This window comes from Centruroides vittatus, unplaced genomic scaffold (genome assembly GCF_030686945.1).
Source record: "Centruroides vittatus isolate TY-2023 unplaced genomic scaffold, ASM3068694v2 contig_955, whole genome shotgun sequence".
Classification (NCBI taxonomy): Eukaryota; Metazoa; Arthropoda; class Arachnida; order Scorpiones; family Buthidae; genus Centruroides; species Centruroides vittatus.
In genome coordinates, this window is record NW_027122634.1 from 1,932,973 (window position 1) to 1,955,473 (window position 22,501).

The window sequence follows — 22,501 nt, forward strand, 5'->3', positions numbered from 1 at the left end:
ATTTAATATATATTAGTAATATATTTAGTTATGTATTATTTATAATTATTACATACCTGTATATAATATATATAATAATTTAGAATTCAAAATGATTCATATTTATTCAAAATAAAAGTAAAATGAGTAATAAAAATTTCTCTAAATTGATAAAACTGTTCCATTAAAATAATTTTAGCATTTTTTTTGTTTTGTTTATTAGCTAGATTATTTCAGGCTGTAAATTTGACTACTAAATTATTGCAAAGTAATTTGTGCTAAAAAGCAATAATTTATTGGCCAAAGTCATAACCTGATGATAATCTGATATTAAATAATGTAATTATTATAGATATTGAACTTGTTTGCTTATATACAGGAATATATTTTTTTAACCAGATAATTTTTAAAAATATTTAACCCAATATTTTTTAAATAGAAAACTTCGTAAGAGTCTTTTATAAAGACTGTTATAAATATAAAAACTATTAATGCATTATCTAAATTTTTAATTTAATTGAAATTGTATATTTTTGGCTATAAAATTATTTAGCTTAAAAATTTTATATTATTTTAGGAAAAATTGCTTTAACCACACAAACACACACACACATACATTCTGCCAAATAAATACTGAAAATTGTTAAATAAAATACAAAATGTTGGTTCAATCATCAAAATTTATTTTGTTGCCTTCAAAATAGGCTCCATTTGATGCAAAATACTTCTGCCATTGAATAACCCAGTCATCAAAACACTTCTTATAAGTGCTTTCTGGTATGGCCTGCAGCTCCCTCTGCAAATTTTGTTTTATTTCTTCAATCGACTCAAAATATCTTCCATGAAGTGGTAATTTGAGTTTGAAGAAGAGAAAAAGTCACATGTGGCCCAGTGGCGTGCCGTGACATTTGATGACAGGGAAGCTGTGTTTCTGTAAGAAGCCGACTTCCAGGGGCAATCAGTTAATTGCGCGTCAGTGATGGTCTAGGGCAGTGGTTCTTAACCTTTTTATACTCGCCGCCCACCAAATATTTCATAATTTTTTTGTGACCCCCATTTTTTAATAATAATTTATATTTGATAATTTATCTATAATAAATTGATTTTTTTATTATTGCTTTATTTTTTATATAATAAATGTAAATCATAACTTTATTATTTCATTATCTATTTAAATAACATTCAAACTTCACAATTAAACATGAAAACTCATTAATTTTTAACAGAAAATAAAATAAGAAACATGTCGATAAATCGATCCAATGTCGATGCTAAAACTAAACTAAAACTAAAACGCCCACTTGTCGTAAGGATTTTGCATATCTTTTGCAAAAATATTTAAATTTTCAAAGCCTACTATTTTTCCTAATTATTTTTAAAATTCCAAGCATTAATAGTTTCTTAAAATTGCTTTGGAATAAAAGAAGTAAATACTGCGGTGTAAGTAGCATATTTACATTTATTTCTTCTGTACTAACAAAGTTGTATGTAGGAAGAAATACAAAATAAATAAATAAAAACTAAATAGGAAAACTTATCTTTCTTATTTCACTTTTCAATACGATATTCGGATTATACATCAATTTTCTTTTTATTATATTCTGAAGGAAATTTTGCATAATTTGGCGGCCCCCGGCAAACTTCTTATGGACCCCCAGGGGCCGCGGCCCCCTGTTAAGAATCACTGGTCTAGGGTCCATTCGTATTCATTTGTTCGATAAGCCAGTAAAAACTGTAGACTTCTCTAAATGTATTTTTAATATCACAATTACATTCTGAATCACTAGCCACGATATAAGGGCTAAAATTAAAAATAAATTATAAAAACTTACTCGGTGAAATAAAATGTGCGATGGATATACATACCTGGTACAATGTATTGTTCGATTGTATTAATATACTTTTAAAGAAAATTATAATTAAAATATAGCTTTGTAAAGAAACGTACATAAAAATAACATAAAATAGTCTTTACTTTTTAAATCTTAAAACAATCCACTTAGTCAAATATCTTGATATGAGTAGCTAATGGATGGAACTAGTGACGGTCCGGGTAGGTGTGTAGTGAGTGTGTGCGTGCCAAATCCCGAGGGTGCCGATACCGGTCAATGTCAAATGTCTCTTTTGTCGCATCACTAGTATATCTCAAAGGACGCCACAGGGCTGTTGTAAATTTTAAACGTTTCTCACCGTAGCTGTAAAAATCTAACTATGTTAAACTTAATAGTCATTCGTTTTCTAACTAATTTGTTTTAATACCAGGTGTACACGGAAATCAGTTTCCCACTGTACTGAGCGAGTGATTGGTTCTGTTAAGGTTTTGTTGAAGTAAAATTCTGGCTCTTTCAACAGGGTTTTATTTATGTCCCCATTCCCTAATCTCTTAATTATTTAGTCACTTCTTAAGTAGAAATAAGTCGAAACCAGTTACTTTGTACCTGAATATCTGTAGTCTTGGGAAAACAGTGGAAAGACAAATTTTTATGACAACGGATATATAAATCGTAAATTTAAGGAAAATAAATTCTAGAGCTTTTTTTTGTACCATTGTATGTACTGTACGTCTCATTCATTAAATTTGGTTGTAAATGATGCTGCCAAAGTAACAGTTAATTTTTAACACTGTACTAGAATTGTACACGTTTTTTCTGCATCCCCTTACAGATGGGACATACTAAATCGTAATATCACCGGTTTAACATCGAAATCCGTAAGTAATATAAGATGGGAGAGCGGAATAAACGCAGAATAAATATATCAAATATTTTAATGGAGTTTTTTTAAACTCCTGTCAACTATACAGAACTATCATAAAAGCGTGCCAGTAAATTCCTATCGGTTGGGTTAAGTTATAAATCTAGTCTACGGTGGGCAACCCATTTTATAACATGGGCCAGAATAAATTTTATGTTTTTTTCCGCGCCGTAGTAGTTAATTGACGCCTTCTTGTGACTCGTAATTTTTTTAGTCTGCAAATATGAAATAAATAAATAAAAAGTTAATTACTACATTTATTTCTCTTATCGTTTTCGAAAATTACAAAGAATCGGAAAAATAACTAATTAATAGTTATTTTTCCAATTTAATAATCTATTAAAGATCTCGCGGGCTGGATAGAAACTTTTCGCCAGTCGTAGCTGGCCTGCGGGTTGCCCGCCGTTGATCTAGTCTCTTCGTTATTCACATAATCGGGCGAGGGTGGCCGAATATCTAGCAGGCGGCTAACAGCCCACAACCGCTCCGGGATATAAAGTCGCGTACTCTTTACGCGTGTGTCGCTTCTACCAGCTAAACCGTGACGTTTGTGCTATGTAAAGCGCATGCGCCAATGCCTATAATCTGGCTGCTTGGAAGTTGACAGGCAGGCGGATAACAGCCCACAACCGCTCCGGGATATAAAGCTGTACTCTTTACGAGTGTGTCGCTTCTACCAGCTAAACCGGATGAGGTTGGTGCACTGTAAACCGCATGTGCTAATGCCTATATAATCTGGCTGATTGGAGACTGACCCGGTTTCGACATTCCTTCCGCCACCGAATTATTCGAATATACAATAGCAATCTTATCGTTTTTTTTCACATGTAGTATAGAAATTTGTAAAAGATACATAATGCAGTTATAATAAAATATTAATTTTAATTAATTCAAAGTACGTTAAAATATGAAAATTTATATTTTATAAAATTCAAGGGAAGGTCATTGGAAGGTGGAATCGGCGCTTCCATCGCTTCCAATGACGGCACGCCACTGATGTGGCCAGATATGGCCCCGTGTGACTTGAATACGATGCTTGGTTGATAAAATTCATTGAGTTTTTGGTTAAAAATGTGTGTACAAGGTTGATGTGTAAGATGGCAACATCCAAGAATTGTTCTTAAACAAATCTGACATTTTCTGGCAAATATTCTCTCTCAAATGCCTCATAATGCCTAGGTAATATTGTTTGTTGACTGGAAGAAATTCTGAGGGTACAACACCACGACAGTCAAAGAAAACAGTTAACATGACTTTGATATTTGAGCAACTTTAATGCGGTTTTTTTTTGGTTTTGGCTCATTCTTGAAGTACCATTCCAAAGCTTGTTGGCTGGTTTGCATGTCAAACTCATAAATCCAAATCTCATCACCTGTTATGATGCATTTCATGAATGTAGGGTCTGAATTGGCTCATTTAAACCTTTTTCCAATGCTTTTTGAAGAAAATTCACTCCTTTGGAACAAGTTGTACTGCAACACATCTCATTCTCAAAACATCAATTAAAATGGTTCAAACAGACTTGTGAGACATGTTCAAATTCTGAGCCATCTCTCTAAAGCTCGAATGATGATTTTCCATCACCATTTCCTTCACTTTGCTGATGTTTTCATCAGATTTATAATAAGATTGTAACAAAATATTTCTAATAAAATTTCTAATTCTAATTTGATAATTTGTTAGCAGTTTTATTTTTGAAAAAATTGTTACATTTCAGTATTTTATTACAAATGATTTTGACTTTCTAATTTTTAATTAGCTAATAATAGTTTTCTTTCTTATTTGTATTTATTTTGTTATATCTCTGACATTTATAAACATTGTTATATTCATTTTTGGGAGACTTAAAATCATATATATTTTAAATGTTAAACAGAATTTTGAATAATGTTTAGAATAAAGTTTTTAACTAGTTCTTGTGTATTGGTGAAAATTCTCAATGCATCTTTAAATGTTTCGTATCACTCATATGCACGTTTTGAATAAAGCTGACTCACCACAGGCCTTCTGCAACATTTTCAATGACTCAGCACAATAAATTTCATTAGCAACACAAAATTTTAGACAAACTCTTTGTTAAATATTTTTGTCCATTTTAAAAATTGCAAAGCACACTTCACGTTTAATGATGAAACCAAGAGTTGTAAATATACTGGTTGACAGATGGTTCTACAAATTCATGTGACAATTAAGTACACTAGTATCAACTAACAACAAAAAGTTTGTTGCCATAGCTTTTACACAGGCTTTTGAAATGAACAGTTCCTAGAATTATTTGACAGAATGTATATACACATATGATGTATAGATTAATAAATTGTCAAAAGTAGAAATTGTTTGAAGAACTAACTGGATACCATTCTTGAGCACGTTTAAGACTGAAAAACATTTTGTTTTACTTTAACATGAAATTATTTATTTGTGTACTTAGAGTGGTTGAAATTGTTAATAAACAAGAAAATTGGAATCAAAACTAACATTGAGATCCTTTTGAACATGCATTTCTTTTATCTGAAACTTAATTTCTTTCTTTGGATAGATATATAGACTATATACAATATTTATACTTTTGGTTTTTCTTGTTTATTGACAAAATTATTATTTTAAATTTATTTTGAGAATTAAGCATAATTCAAATAATGAATAAGATGTGTATAATTCATAAACTGATGCTTAATCTGAGAAGCAAAAATGTTCAACTTCAAATAGCAAATTTATTTAATGAATAAGAATGCTAATAAGTTGATGGAAACAATTATCTACATTTTAAATTTCTTTTTAATATTTCATAATTCAGAACTTCAGTAACTTTAGAAAATATTTAATTAAAAAAAGAATAAAGCACAAGATACATACAGCTACAAGATTCTGTTTAACATCTTCAGTAAGCAAATGACTTTTCACAGACATCATTATGGCACTAAAATCAACAGCAGAAATATTTCCTTGTTGCTTGTTATCGTATGAACGAAATGCTTGCACTGCATGTTCCTCATGAAAATCCTGAAAAAGTATATAAATGTAGATTTAAGATATATTAAAATTATTTTCAATTAACTAAAAACCAAGATTATATCCAAAGTACAATAAATTTTATTTTATAATTTATATAACATTAGCAAGACTAGAATTGAAAAAAACTCAATTTTCTTTACATTAATTATTTAAAAAATTGATTTACTGAATTTAGTTTAAAAATCATATATGATAAATTTATCAATTTACTATAGTATAATCTCTGAATAGTGAACACCATCGGAACCAAGAGGTTTGTCTGCTATTTGGAGGTACATACTAGCAGCTATACTGTACCTTAACCTGGTCATCATATAGTGAAGAATACGATGGATTATGAAAACATCAAATTTGCATTAAGAATGTGAATATACCAAAAAGTATACATAGAATATATAATTAAAAGATATATACAATATATTATTTATCTTTTTAGCTGTAAAAAAATCTCATTTTAATTGAATGTCAAGTTATGAAGGCAAATTGCTATCCACTTCAAGGGTGGGAAATATATTTGGAATTGTTACTTTTATAATGTCATTTATGGTCTAAGTGACTAATAAAAATCAATATAAGAATTTGTCTGCTTTGTACTTATCAAGTAGGTGTAACTTTTTGAACATTTCTGCTATTTTCAGTAACTGATTTATTAAAAATTATACTTTAACTACCATAAAGCTATTAAAACGATTACAATGACAGCATTTTTAGTGAAAGTTCAAACATCATGTTACGAAGATGTTTTGCTGACCACTTTTAAGTGTGGGAAGATATTCATTTATGACATTGTTTATGATCTTAAGTTTCTTTTTCATTACTACTATACTATAATTCTTGTCAAATGAATAAATAACTTAGGAAAAGTTTATAGTTTTTTGTAAGCTTAATTCCAACAATACGACAGAAGTTTAATAATGTTAATACGTATAACAACAAATAGTTTGCATTTTCATATTTATATCACTCCTCTATAAACATGAAAATATAGGTATCCCTTGCACAACATGGCACTTCTACAACACAGTTTTGCTGGACAGTTGAAGGTATTTCCCAAACTAAAATAGTTCTATTTAGTCTTAAAACTATTAATAATCAAATATATAATAATAATAATAAAATTTTTGCAATGGAAAGGAAGTTCAATAAAAAAAAATCAAATTCTAATCAAAAAAACAAAAGTGACTGCTTAACACCAAAGGCATATATTTCAATTGGCAATGAAAAACCAATGTTCTAAACAATGTACCCTACAAACCAATGACCAGTGTTCAAAGAAAAAACAAAACAAAAATTCACCACGAATGCTTTCAAACTTCCAGAATTCTTCAGGTGTTAAATGGATGTCTGACGAAATATAAAAGCTTTGAACATCGTTCATAGGTTCGTAGGGTATGTTGTTGACTATTCGCCAGTATTGTGTGTTGTTTTACTATTTGGCAAATAACAAAACTTTTGTACAGTTGTGTTTCAAAATCAATTATTTTTCATATTTTGTTGCAATCTGGAAAAGCTAAATTCAAAATAAATGAAAAAAGGACCTTGCTTTAAAACAATTTTTGTTCTATACTACTTTTGTTAAATTTAGTTTGTGTAAACCTGAAGGTGGTCTTTAAAAATAACCAAAAACATTTATTATTAAAGATTTTTATGCTTCTTTTAAAAGATTTAACGAGTCTTAATATCTACTAAAGCAGTTGGTTATTTGGGATACACACAAACACACACACACACATGTAATATATATATATATATGTTTTATATACAGTGTATATATACACTGTATATAAAGCATGTAATATCTAGAGGAGTAGACTATTTTATAGACTATACTCAATATAAGTCATATTTTTCACTAAATATGTATGTAATTTTCTTTACTTACATGAATTACTTGAGAAAATTCTGCATAGCTCACAAATCGCTGTTTATCTCTCCCAAAATGCAACTTCATAAATTCACTATTAAAATTAAATGGAATCTTCTCATGGAGAAGAGTATGCTTGATCACATGTACAAATTCATCTGTTAAAAAATTCTTAATATTTTATCATCATTTGGAAAAAATATAAATAAATAATGATTATAATAATAAATATATTTTTATACAATTTATCAAAAAAACAAATTTTCATTATAAAATCGTTCTTTCTATTTCACTAAAAAAGCAATTATCTCCATTACAAAATAAGAAGAATCAATATCATAAAATAAACATTTATATTATACGTAAATACACAATATACAATAAAAATACTAACAAAACATTATACAGTCAAACCTGTTTTTATGCGGTGGATAGGGACCACATTAAAAAAAACGCCATAAAAAAAAAAAAAAAAAAAATCGCACGAAACTTCACGAATGGCTGTAAAAAATAGTTTTCGCAACACAATTAAAAAAATATTTTTTTATGCGGTCAACAGGGACCGCATTAAAAAAGTCTCACATAGAAAATAACTCAAAACCGTACGAAATAGAATTTATTAACAACAGATGTCAGCACTTGACTGCATCGTCTGGTCTATCGTCTGTTTTACATATTTTTGTCCAGGTGGTGTTTTGTTGACTTAAAAAGTAAATTATTTCATTTTTCGCATATTCATGCAATAATATTACTATAATAAGTGCATTTATGCTATAATAAGTTTATTTAGCTATAATAAGTCAACGTGAGACATGACGAATCGCATGAGACTAGTCGCCAACTATACCGCACAAATAAAAAATCGCACAAAAAAAAACCGCACAAATTAAAAATTCGCACAAATAAAAATCGCACATAAAAAGAGCGCATAAAAACAGGTTTGACTGTATTTCAATTGTATTTTCAAGAACATTAAACTTGAATTGATAGTCATCAAAAATATAATAATAAAACATTTTATACAATAACATATAAACTAGATACAAATAATAAATTGTTTTATCTGGTTAGTAAATTATTTTTGTTCATTCAAATAAAGTAGGATATTTGGTTATAATATAAATTTTGAATAAAAGAGAACACACAATTGATATTAAATAAAAAGCCAAAATAAAACAATACAGTAAGTATATTATAAATTTTAATGGTTATTTGTATGAGTTATACAGCCATAGTTCTTAAGAAAAACTTATTTTAAAAAAATATTTCTTTAGTTAATTTTTTACACCCTAAATTTGCATATAACTCTTCAAAAATGCATTTATTTAGTACAAATTTTTAAACAATTGACATTTGTATGTTTATCATCAAGATTTAGGTAATAACTTTGAAAATATAGAGATTATGCTCAGATTTAAGTGATTTTTCAAATTTCAATAATAATAATAATAAATTATTTAATAAAAATAATTTTCTTACCATGTGTTATATAACCAGATCCATCCATATCAAATAATTGGAAGACAGTTCTGTAAAGGCCATCAGGCTTACAAAGAGTTCCTTCAAAAGCCTGAAACTCCATAAATGATATAAGGCTATTTCAAGAATAAAATAAATTTAAATAAATGGATAAATAAATAAATATCAATTATTATTTCATTTAATCCTCTGTACATAAATTACTGATTATAATTCATAGTTCTTATTGTTACATCTCTATGTTACAATATTAAGAATTCAAAACTTTGAGTAATATCTATAATTCAACATATTTATTAGAAATTACAATCTGAAGCAGTTATAAAAAAAAAAATAAATTTTCAGATTTTGATTCGTTATCTTACCATTATAAACATCTGAGATTTTGAGTAAAGGCACCATGTCTTTATTCAAAATAAACAGTGAAGTAATTCACTTCACTGTTTATTTTGAATAAAGACATGGTGCCTTTACTCAAAATTCAATTTTTACTCTTTATTTTGAGTAGAGACATTTCAATCTTTCTCTAAAAATAAATTTTATACAATGTTGTTTAAGTTTTATTACTTTTTGGTGTAATTTTATACTTAATAAACAGTATAATTATTTTCCATTCACCTTCTGACAAGTAATTATCAATGGTAAGATTTCTCTCATTAAAAATATTAGATAAGACAACTTTTGTATTTTACTACAAAAAATAATTTGACTGGTTACAATACAGAATTTTTTAAAAACAACAATAAAAAATTGAAAAATTGCTAAAAAAATTAAAAACAATTTGTAGGCTTACTTTTGAAATAAGACTAATAAATTATAACAAATTACATTATAGATTAAATCAATAAAAATAATTTGTTTTAAAGTTATTTTTAAAATTAATGATAAAAATATTTGGAAACTCTTGCCTAATAATAAAATGTTAGTAGTAACAAAATATGATATCATCATCATAATTAACAATTTATACAGTATATTAAAATTATTATAAAAATGTCTACATTTCTTTAAATTTAGTATTCCATCTAAAAAGTTACATTCATATATACTCAAAATCAGTTATACTAAAAGATAATCAATCCATTACATTGACTTTAGTTAAACTCTTTAAATAGAAATTGTTCTATGCACAAAAGTCAATTATCAGTCATGCTATAGACAAATTTAAACAATATCAATATGGTGCAAGAGCAAGAATCTGTTTTAGTTTCCTACTGTACTAACAAAGAGATGGCCAGACATTCAGGTCTCTGATTTGAATGGAACTTGGTGAGCACGTAGCCATAAACACAAACAGATTCTTGTCCAAATAATAGGATCCACTTCTCAAGCATTTTCTGAAAAACAGGCCTCTGAAAATTGAGTGTTTAGTTTATGAGTATTTGGAAGTACCACTTCTAGTAATTTCCATAGCTGAGTGGATAAGACACTAGGCACAAAAACTACACGATGTAGCTGTTACAATTTTGGTTTTTTTTAATGAGTGATAAAATTATTTTCTTATTTTACTGTCTCATTAGCATTATTACTATTGTTATTCCTCATGTTTAAAGCTTATAAAATAAGAGATTAAAAATTGTGACATCATTCCCTGTTTAGCAAAATGATATCTCTGTAGATTTTTCTTGTATGTCATTAAATAAAATTTTTATTTCTTCATATTAATTTTCAGATCTGGTGGTATGGTTATAGTTGTAGCATAATAAACATGAGTGCATGAGGAAATTGTCCTTAACATTAACAATTTAAGAAAATGATACTGACTATGCTACTCTAGCTTCATATCAGACTTCTCTTTTTTGTCCATCAGCAGTAAAGTCTGAAGCTTATTTGTTTGTATTGACATAGTATGTAATCATGAGTGAAAATAAATATGAAGAAATAAAAATTTTATTTATCAACATAAAAGAGTTAAATCATCAAAGACTTCATTTCGTTAAACAGGAATAATGTCATAATTTTTATCTCTTGTTTTATAAGCTTTAAACATGAGGAATAAAAATAGTAATAATAATGCTAATAATACAGTAAAATAAGAAAATAATTTTATCACTCATTTAAAAAAAAAAATCAAAATTGCAATGGTCCAAACTTACATTGTGTAGTTTTTGTGCCTAGCATCTTATCCACTCAGCTATAGAAATTGCTACAAGAAGTGAAGCTTCCAAATACTTATAAGCTAAACAATCAATTTTCAGAGACCTGTTTTTCAGAAATGCTCAATTAGTGGATCCTATTATTTGGATGAGGAGCTGTTTGTGTTTAGAGCTATGTGCTTACTAAGTTTCGTTAAAATCAGAGACCTGAATGTCCGGCTGTCTCCTTGTAAGATAAAAAAACTTAAATATGATTAGAACTCAACTCAATATGTGTATGGCATTTCTTTTTGATTTTTTACATTATGTTTTAAGTTTTCAATATATTTATTTTATAAATGATTCTAGTCTTAAAAATTAATATTACATTGTTCTTTTTTAAATCTTGAATTAATGTATGAATTTTAATCATTTCTTTACATTTTCATAAATAAGACATTGACAATAAATAATTCATGTATAACAAAATATCTTTACATTATCTGAAAAATCTGAACTTACCCATCTTTGCTTGTATCCAAAATATTACCTAACAACTTCACAGTTTTAGTATTGTAATTTGCATCTTGATAAAGTCCCAAAAATTTACAAATAAAGTCCTCGGGGGTCATAAAATATTCTCCATTCTTTTCAATACTAGCATACTAAAATATTTATAATAAAATTAATGTAAAACAATAAGGTCTTTAAATGATAAAATTGATTACAGTAATATATAAATTATTGAGACAAACACAGAATTTAGAAACAGGAAATATTTGGAAAATAGATGAGTGTTTCTCATTGTTATAATGTAAAGAAACAAAAATGTAACTCTCTATTACATTGCAATTTTTTATAACAAAATAGTGTAGATAATTAAAATAAATAATAATAATAATAATTAGTATTATTATTGTTATCATCATCATCTTTAAATACAATCATATTTATATCAATTTATGGGTTATGAAAATAAAATAAGCAGAACTGGAATAAATTTAAACAGATGATTTTACACAGTAGCATTTTACCTATAATTACAGTAAATATACCATAATTATTTCATAAACCCCAAATAAACTGACAATGTATTAAACATTATAAATTCTTTGCATTTTAAAATTATCAATTTTAAAATGCTTTAGATATTTGTTATTTATATTTATTATTATTATTATTTTTTATGCAAATACATATAAATTATTTAGAATAAATGTTCATTCCATAAGATATAATAGGTAATTTCATTTATATCTTTGCATGTACAGTAGAGCATCGATTATCCGACCCCCGATCAACCGTCACATCGGTTAACCGACCGCGTTCTAGTCGGCAAATTCAAATGTCCGCTAGTGATGTGGCGCTACAATATTTGGCTATGTCTTGGCTACTTTAATATTATTTTTGCTTGTTTAAGCTGGTAACACTGGCTCGACCATGAAAGGGAGGCCGGTATTTAAACCAGGCTTAATTTTATTTAACGACGCTATTCCAATTGCTGTTTTTAAAACGTGTGCGAGATTTAGTGGCAAAAAACGAGTGTCAGCTGTGAAGCAAAAGAAAATTTTGGACTTCTTTTTCTAATGTACAGGCCTACTTTATGTAAAATATGTAACCCCGAATATATATATATATAATATGTATGTATGTATGTATGTATGTATGTATATATATATATATATTTTGTTTTATACTGTAGTTTTCAATAAACAGCACAGTACTGCATTTATTTTGTGCAAAATAAAGAAATAATTTTTAAGCGATGATTATTATTAAAAAAAATTTTTGTTAGGCTTAACATCAATGAAAATTCAAGGCGAAGTAGGTTAATAGCTATATACTAATATACTAATTACATGGGATATACTAATAATGCATTTTTTCATACTTTTCGGTTATCCATTTTTTTCAGTTATCCGACCAACCCCAGTCCCCAATTGAGTCAGATAATCGATGCTCTACTGTAATTAATTGATACTGATTTAATTTATTTTGATAGCTATTCACTATTGTATTTTATATATAAAGAATAAAATAATTCTAATCAATAATTTTATTTATTTTTAGTGATATTGGTTTTTGAATGTTTTATATATTGATCAGAATATATATTATGCATTTTGAATTTATTGAATTTGATTTATTTGTAACATCTAGATGTTAAAACTAAATATTTCAATGTTTTTTCTTCAGATTTAAACTAGTTCATAAATATATATATAAAATATCAAATGACATTAATTCCTTCTAATAAAAAACACTGAATTTAAAATTATACCTTAAGAAATATTTCTCTCAATTTATCTGGATCTGCTCTTCTTACGTTGGATCCCTGCATTTGAAATAAACATATTAATATTTTATATATGTCATTAATATTACAAATTTAAAAATTCTGATAATAAAATATAATTTATTTTATTTTATTTGTTAAATAACAAATAATATAAATATTAAAAAAGTCCTCAATTAAATTAATAAATTACGTTTATACTGATCATTAATCACAACTGACTTAAAAGAAATAATGTTTCAAGAACATTTTATCTATCAAAATTGAATTTTTAATTATAAACTACTCATTAAAGTAAAAATAATTGTTTAAAATAATTAAGAACAATTAAATTTATTTATGAACAACTATTTTTAATTAAAGATTTCTTTTTATATATTTAATATTTCTAAATTATATATTTTTAATTCATAAATAAATGAATAAAATTTCTTACTAATCTCTAAAATCTTATGAAAAGATATTTAAAATTTTTTCAGATTACATTTTAAGTTATTTAGCAATAAACAAAATAAAATTTGAAATTACTCAGATTTTCAAAATTTATTCTTAACACACTTAATATGAATTACAAATTTTCCAACACAAGTTTAAAAATCTTTTAACTGGAAAAATTATATTGTTACTGGTAGAAAAATTTTTATTCAGCAAGAAACAAACTAGCAAAAGTTTGTTAATGCACAATCTATGTGTGTCTTGAGAGACAATTCTAGGAAATTATTTTTTACATGTGACTGCTTATCACTTAATAACAAGGTCATCAGAAAATAAACAGCTCTAGATCATGATCAGATTATGCAATATTGATTTTTCTAAAAAAAAAAAAAAACCTAGTACTACAACAGGCAATGCAATCTTTAATCAAAATATTTTTAGAAACTCAAATACTTCATTTTAAATTTACTTATTGATATTTCAAAATTGTACATTTTAATGTTTTAAATTTAAAAAACCTGAACCAAAGCTTTATAAATTAAGATTCTATATCTTATACAGATTAATGGTTATGAATAGAGTTATGATTTCTATAAAATAATATAACACCTAATAAAAGGTTTATTTCAAAAACTCATAAAAACATTCTATAATAAGAACAACAAAACTAAATTATTTCCTTTGAAATATTTCAAGTAAAATTTCCTAAAATTTCAGAATGTAAACATTAATATTCATATGAAGCAATAATCCTGAAACAATCCTAAATTTTTTCTGAAAAAATCAACTCTTGCTGATGATAAAACTGTAGTCTATCTTACAATTGTGCTAAATAGGTTAAACATAATCTTTAAAAAAATATTTTAAAACTCAATTTTAAAAAATAAAAAAAATCCTGTGACTTGTTTATAAAACAACAACATTCTGCAAAAAATTAACAGGAATAAAAGGTAATGGGAAAAATCAAAATTAATATGGTATATGAACACGTACAAGAGTAAAATACTTATAAATTGTATAATTATAAATAATTATGTTTATTTCTCAGTATTCATTTTCTATTAACATACATAAATTTCAATATTAAAGAATTTATTCATAAAAGTAAAATTTCAATATTGATGTTAAAATCTAAACAGAATGTGAATTATTAGAGAAACTTAAAAAATTTTTGTTTTCCCTCTCTACTAATAATTGTGAGTTTACATGCTAGAAACATCAAAATATCTGTAAATCTATTTCATTTATAATTTATGAATACAATAAATAAATTATAAATAATAATTTTTGTAAATTGAAAATTAAATGAAATCATTTTTATACTTAAGAAGAAATCTTATGTAAAATTTAGAAGTATGTGTTAAGCTATATTTTTTTCTGTTAAATGTAGTACTTAACTATTAAAATATGTTATTTTTTTTGTTTTGTTTTTTCTAACAAAAATTCATTACAAATAAACACACATCTATGCTACACATAATGAAACTTTATTTACATTTGTTTGAAATTTGTAATAACTACAAGTACATTTGTATCTGTTAACCATTTCGGAAATATATACAGTCAAACCTGTTTTTATGCGCTCTTTTTATGTGCGATTTTTATTTGTGCGATTTTTTTAATGCGAATTTTTAATTTGTGCGGTATAGTTGGCGACTAGTCTCGTGCGATTCGTCATGTCTCACGTTGACTTATTATAGCTAAATAAACTTATTATAGCATAAATGCACTTATTATAGTAATATTATTGCATGAATATGCGAAAAATGAAATAATTTACTTTTTAAGTCAACAAAACACCACCTGGACAAAAATATGTAAAACAGACGATAGACCAGACGATGCAGTCAAGTGCTGACATCTGTTGTCAATAAATTCTATTTCGTACGGTTTTTGAGTTATTTTCTATGTGAGACTTTTTTTATGCGGTCCCTGTTGACCGCATAAAAAAAATATTTTTTTAATTGTGTTGCGAAAACTATTATTTACAGCCATTCGTGAAGTTTCGTGAGATTTTTTTTATGCATTTTTTTTAATGCGGTCCCTATCCCCTGCATAAAAACAGGTTTGACTGTAAATTGAATTTGATTAAATGCATATGTCAAAGACTACAAAAAATATTATCAAAACTTCATTTTAATAAATTATTCTGTAGATAATTTATATAATTTTCTATTCCTAATTGTTTATATTTGTAGATATTAAGTAGTAGTAATTCTATACATTAACTCCATTAAAACTGCTCTCATTTTCTATAAATATTAAAACAGCTTTAATTACATATATGTAACAGCAACATAATCTATTACACACATAATAAGAGACAACAAAATCATTAAATTATTAATAGTTTCCATAATAAATCCAAATAATTAGATTGTTTATCAAAAATTTTATCAGAAAATTTCTGATTATTTTTTAAAATAGAATTTATATCCATTCTATTTATTCCTTAAATAGTTCTGCATTAATTCTAAACACTAACTTTTACTGATTTCTTTTGAATCTTATTTAATTCTACAGAAAACATATACAGGAATACTTGGAATATTAGATGTCTTTTTCATGGGCATACCCTCTTTTTAAGATGTTAAACTGCCTTGAAATTTATGAAAATGTCCCAGATTTACCTATTGGTAATAATTTTGTTTTATAACATGTAACTACTCATAATTTTAATTATTTTAATATTTAATACAATCCTGTAATTATTGTGACCTAAGTAGTATTTCTGGATTATTAATAAACTGTCCAAAAAAAACTGATTAAAATAAAGGTCAGCATACATTAATTATTAAAATTTTTGTTTGAGTTAAATGATAGAAATCTAATTCAAGAATAAAATTTAAATAAAACTTTCAGCAACTAAAGAAAATGCCATCATTCATAATAAGAGCTACTATAATGTACGAGGGCTGTTCGGAAAGTTCGCAGCCTTGGAATCAATTTAATTTTTGGCGGGAATTATTCAGACATCTTTGCTAAAGATACAATACCAATTTCCGCTTGGTTTGTCATAAAGTTTTGTCACGACCGCTTAGCAGATAGTTAGTATGCAAGTGCTTTGTCAAAAATGGAGAAGATGGAGACTCGTGCGGTCATAAAATACCTGACGAAAACAGGGTTGACCCCATCTCAAATCAAAGCTGACATGGATGAAGTTTTGCTGCTCCTTCGTACACCACTGTGAAAAAATGGACAGCCCTTTTTAAATCTGGCAGAGAGAGTGTGGAAGATGACCCTCGCAGTGGACGGCCGTCAACTGCTGTCACTGAAGAAAATATCGACAAAGTTCACAATTTTGTGTTAGCAGATTGCCGTTTGAAAACGCGTGAGATAGCTGAGACAATAGGCATCTCTGTCGACTGAGTGCACCACATCTTGACCAAAAATTTGGGTATGACGAAGGTCTCAACAAGGTTGTTGCCGCATCTGCTGACCGCCGAGCAAAATTGTGTTCGCACTTTGATGTCAAAGGAGTGTTTGGACTTCTACCAGAAAAATCCACAGGATTTCTTGCATTGGTTTGTGACTACTGATGAAATATGGCTCCATTACTACACTCCTGAATCAAAAGAACAGTCGAAGCAGTGGAAACACCACAGTTGGCTACCACCAAAAAAGGCTAAGACAGTTCCATCAGCGGGGAAAGTGATAGCTTCGGTTTTTTGGGATGCTAAAGGCATCATCTTTATTGACTACCTAGAAAGAGGAAAGACCATCAATGCTGTCTATTACTGTGAACTTTTGGAAAAACTGAAGAAAGAAATCGAAGAAAAGAGGCAACACTTGAAGAAGAAAAAGGGTTCCGTTTCACCACGATAATGCACCTGCATATTCCGGCAGAATCTCCGAACAAAAGATAAACGAACTTCACTTCCAATTAGTTCTACATCCACCGTACTCACCTGATTTGGCCCCCAGTGACTTCCACCTTTTTCCAAACCTAAAAAATTTTTGGCTGGAAAGAGATCCCACTCAAATGACGAAGTCATCTCTGAAGTGAATGAGAATTTTGCACACCTTGACAAATCGACCTATTGTGATGGCATAAAAAAGCTAGAACATCGCTGGAATAAGTGCATTGCTAACAAAGGAGACTACATTGAAAAATAAAAAAAGTTTTAACATTATTTTGTTTGTTGTTCTATTTGAGGCCGCGAACTTTCCGAACAGCCCTCGTAAGATATTTCTTTCTCAACATTTTACTAAAATCTTTAGATTAATCAATCAGTTTATATTATATCTGAATTGTAAAACTTAAATAAAATAATATTTACCAAAGAGTATGGTGCAATTTCATTTCAAACTTATTTAAATTAAGTAACATTACTTAGTGCAGAATAGTGAAGATAAATTAATGTAATTTAATTTGTTTACAATGTTTTAAGGAGAATTGTTATCTATGGGGGAAGTGTGTCGCTAAGCAGTGCATGGCATTATCCTTGAATTAAAAAAGTGAAGTAAATAATTTTAAAAGATTTTTAAATGAAATATTTTCAAAATTTGTAGATCCATCATTCTTACATATGTTGTAAATTTTGTATCGTAACATGAGAATATTTTTGAAAACATATCTAAGTGGTTTTTATTTTAAATATTAAAATTATAACTTTTAAAAAATTAAAAAAATTAAAAAATACTTGAAGTTCTCTCTTAAACCAGCAAGTTAAAATTACTCAGTTTTTCCCGACTTCGAAGAAACTAAAACAACACAAGTAGAAAGAATTGAAGTCAACAATCACTTTATTAAACTTTTTTTACCAATTAATTTTATATATTAAAATTATAATCCATTAGATTTGATTGATATAAGGTAATCTCTGAATCATAATTTATAGCTTAAAATCAATATATAATATAAAACTGAATTTCTAACTGAAAATTAATATATTCTGTTATCACTTTTAATTTTGTTTCAAGGTTCTCTTGCTAACATCACATATTTAAAATTTGAAAAATACTGAAATCAATTAAGTGCTTAATAAAATCAATATAAAAGTAATGTTTAATTAAACTTAATTAACATTGCATGTATGTATAAATTCCTGATAACTACTAAATTACAGAAATTATTCTACATTGATTATTGTTATCAACTTAATCTAAGTGATAAGCTGATTCATCAAGAACCCATTCATCATTCAATCTCACATAAACAAATTAAAGAATAGACAATTATAGGATCTTCACTGAAATCACTATTTACCTTCTACATACAAATTTTATTATTATTACAAATGACAAAAATATAAACTCTAAGATAATTAAAAATAATTTTGAAACTCATATTAAATTCATAAAATATTTACTATGTACAGAAATAATTTTAAGAATTTTCTATACTAAAATATTTGATTACTATTTGATATTAAACTATGTGAAACTAAAATAACATTGTTATTTTAGTATCACAGATTACAACTATATAAAAGGAAATTTAGAGTATTGTATAAAAGTTAACAACTAAAGAGAAATTAAATGATATACTGTCATATAAAATTAACATATCTTATTTAATGAATATATATTATTTTTTATAAAATTTATTAAAAATTTATATACTGCACAATTAAAATTAGTTATAAACAAACATTATTAAAAATTTTAAAATCTGAAATTTTGAAAAGAAAATGTATAACAGTAATTTAATAATATATTTTCTTTTTATATTAAAATGTTTTCCTTTCCTTATATTAAATTTTATTTTATTCACAGATAAATTTAACTTTTTTCTTCAAAGAGTATAGTTTCAAATGTACATTAAAATATTTTAATTTGACTGCAATCTGAAAAAAATTGTAGACCTATATATTCCCACTGTCATCCGCCCACCCACCTTTTCTTAATCTCAAGAGTGGAGTTAGATAGATGAAAGATGAGATCATATATGGAAACCTTAAGGGCAGGAGGCCCTGATTAACTATGTAAGAACTTCTGACGCAACCCAGAAGTCATGTTATTTCAATTCAAAAATTTTCCTTGAAAGGTGTTAGATTGATGACTGGCACAACTCGATTGTTAAAGGAAAAGTATGATGTACAGGGGCAAGACACTACTAATTTGAGGTGGAGAGCATATATTTTAAATTAAAAATTGCAGCCTGGCATTGTGACGATGTCACAATAAATAATTGCTTGTTAGCTTCTGAAATTTGAGTTATTGGCCTTAATTTAATAACATCTTCAAATTGATAGAAAGCCATTTTCTGATAGAATTTTATAAAATAAAGATGCAAATAATTATATTGAATATATCTTTTATAACATTCTTTAAAATTCTAGAGCATTCATTTATTATGGCAATAGTAAAAAATAGATCCAAAAATATTTGCTATACTAATTAATAATTGAAAAATGTGTAGACAAGAGTACAAAAAAACAATGCTGTCTAAATACATAAAATTAAAAATTTATAATTTTAATAAATATTTAATTGCATCCTTATCTTATTATAAATTATTTTTGAACTGTTTTCATTTTGGAATGAAATATCATATTTTTATCATTTAAGAAACTGTATTCAATAATTTAAATTATTTGACAACTCATTTATAAGGATACAAAAAAGTATTTCAACAGAATAACACCTAAACACAAATTTCCAGCAAACAAATAAACAATTTTTATTGTACAAATGTTTTTGGCCAGTTTATCAACCCTCCTCAGGAACGAATATGAAACTGAAAACCATCCTGAAGAGGGCCGATAAATTTTGGCCGAAAACGTTTGAACAGTAAAAATTGTTTGTTTGCTGGAAATTTGTGTTTAGGTGTTATTTTGTTGAATTATAGTTCCAGTTTACATGTACAGTTTTTGTTTTTTAAAAAATATTTCAAATTCATTTTCTCTATTTCAATTCATGTTTGAAAAAATAAATATATGATCATTATAATTCTCAATTATATACCATATTTATTATTATAACAAATTCTGTTACATTAATATATATATATTAAAAAAAAAATTAATCTCAAGAAAAAATGAAAATGTCTTATTCACCTAAATATTTATTTATTAATCTTATGTGGCTTATTTTTAAAATTTAAGTAATAGTTTCAGTATTGAATATCTATTATTAATTAAATCTTGCAGCAAATATAAATTTTTCTAAATTTCTCAAAATGTATCAACTATATATATCAACAAAAACTGTATAATCAACTAAAAAGTATTTTATTTCAAATTATTGAACTGAAAGTGAATCATACAATCCATTATCACTTAATCATTGAAAAAAACTTTTGCTATCTTTCAACAAAAAAGATAATGATAATGCTTGCACTAATTACATATATATTTTATACATGCCGTCTTTTCCATTTTATGTTGAATATTTAATCAATTAATGATAAAACCATAAATTATTTACTTTTCAGCTATTCTGTAATCATCAAAATCAGAACACACAAATCAATTATTAGCAATAAAAAATTGTTACATATAGTGAAGAAACAAAACTGTTCAGAAGAAACTAAACTCCTTATCTAAACAAGCTCACAATGCATCCTATACTTTGATAAAAATTCAAAATTTAATAAAATTATCTAATCTTTCTATAAATATTCTGAATATAGAATTTTTTAATAAATTTATTAAAATAAATTAACTTTTTTAATTATTGGAATAAGATAATATATTGCCAATTCACTTAATGATAATTTATTGATATTTTTTCTTGAAATTATTAATCATTTTTTTAAATTTAAAATTACATAAATAAAATGCAAATACATAACTACATGTTTGCATAAGTAAAATATAAATGAATTACATTTTAATTACAGAATTTGAAAATTTGTTAATTGCTACTATTTATAAATTATTATAAAATTAAATATTATCTAAATTTATATAATAATAATAATTATAAAATAGTTAAATTATAGCTGTACACGTGAACATGCTTTTTTACTTAAAAATATATTCTAGTTCATTCATGTAATTTGTTTGGAGATAAGATGGTATGTAGGTCATAGTTCAAAAATGATTTATAAATACAATTTATCAAGGTAGAGATAATCTTTTTTACAACTTGTTAAAAAACCGTAAACAGGATAAATAATTTTAAAATTTTATTAAAATTAAAACAGATACAATTTTATGAAATTTTTAAAAATGTTTTATAAAAAAGAAATACAGTAGTATGCTTGTGAAAGACATTAGTTTCATATATACCATGAATATTAAATTATTATAAATTGTATATCATATATATACTACAGTTATTAGTAATAATATTGAAAAATTATATAATACTTAATATTTACTTTAAAAAATTCAAATATAAAAAGTAAAAAATGTTACATAATATTTAAATTCTGTAATATTCTATTTCTTAATTCCACTAAGTCATTTAATTGCAGGTCAACTAATTCATTAAATAAATGAAAAATGAACTGTTGCATATAATTTCTTAAGAGTATTTTTTAAAATATAATTTTTGGGTTTATTAGGTTCATTCTCAACTTCCCTTAAAAATTGCAAAGATACATTATAGAATAAAAATAAAAACATGTTCTATAATTATAAATTTTAAATCCCATATTATTTTTAAACATAGAACCCTGTTCATATTCCTGTTTTGAAATTTTATTTTCATGTA

General features: G+C 26.2%; 1 protein-coding gene across 3 annotated transcripts in view; it reads right to left on the reverse strand.

Annotated features, from left to right (window-relative positions):
• LOC136985186 (calcium-binding mitochondrial carrier protein Aralar1-like) overlaps nucleotides 1-22,501 on the reverse strand; it is a 56,659-nt gene that overhangs the window by 32,065 nt on the left and 2,093 nt on the right. For all 3 annotated transcript variants that reach the window (XM_067282400.1, XM_067282402.1, XM_067282401.1), the window contains 5 exons: nucleotides 13,448-13,501; nucleotides 11,689-11,831; nucleotides 9,092-9,207; nucleotides 7,631-7,770; nucleotides 5,590-5,736 (listed from right to left, as the gene is read on the reverse strand). In XM_067282400.1, coding sequence (XP_067138501.1) covers nucleotides 5,590-5,736; nucleotides 7,631-7,770; nucleotides 9,092-9,207; nucleotides 11,689-11,831; nucleotides 13,448-13,501 — 600 coding nt within the window. The remainder of the gene's footprint in view (nucleotides 1-5,589; nucleotides 5,737-7,630; nucleotides 7,771-9,091; nucleotides 9,208-11,688; nucleotides 11,832-13,447; nucleotides 13,502-22,501) is intronic.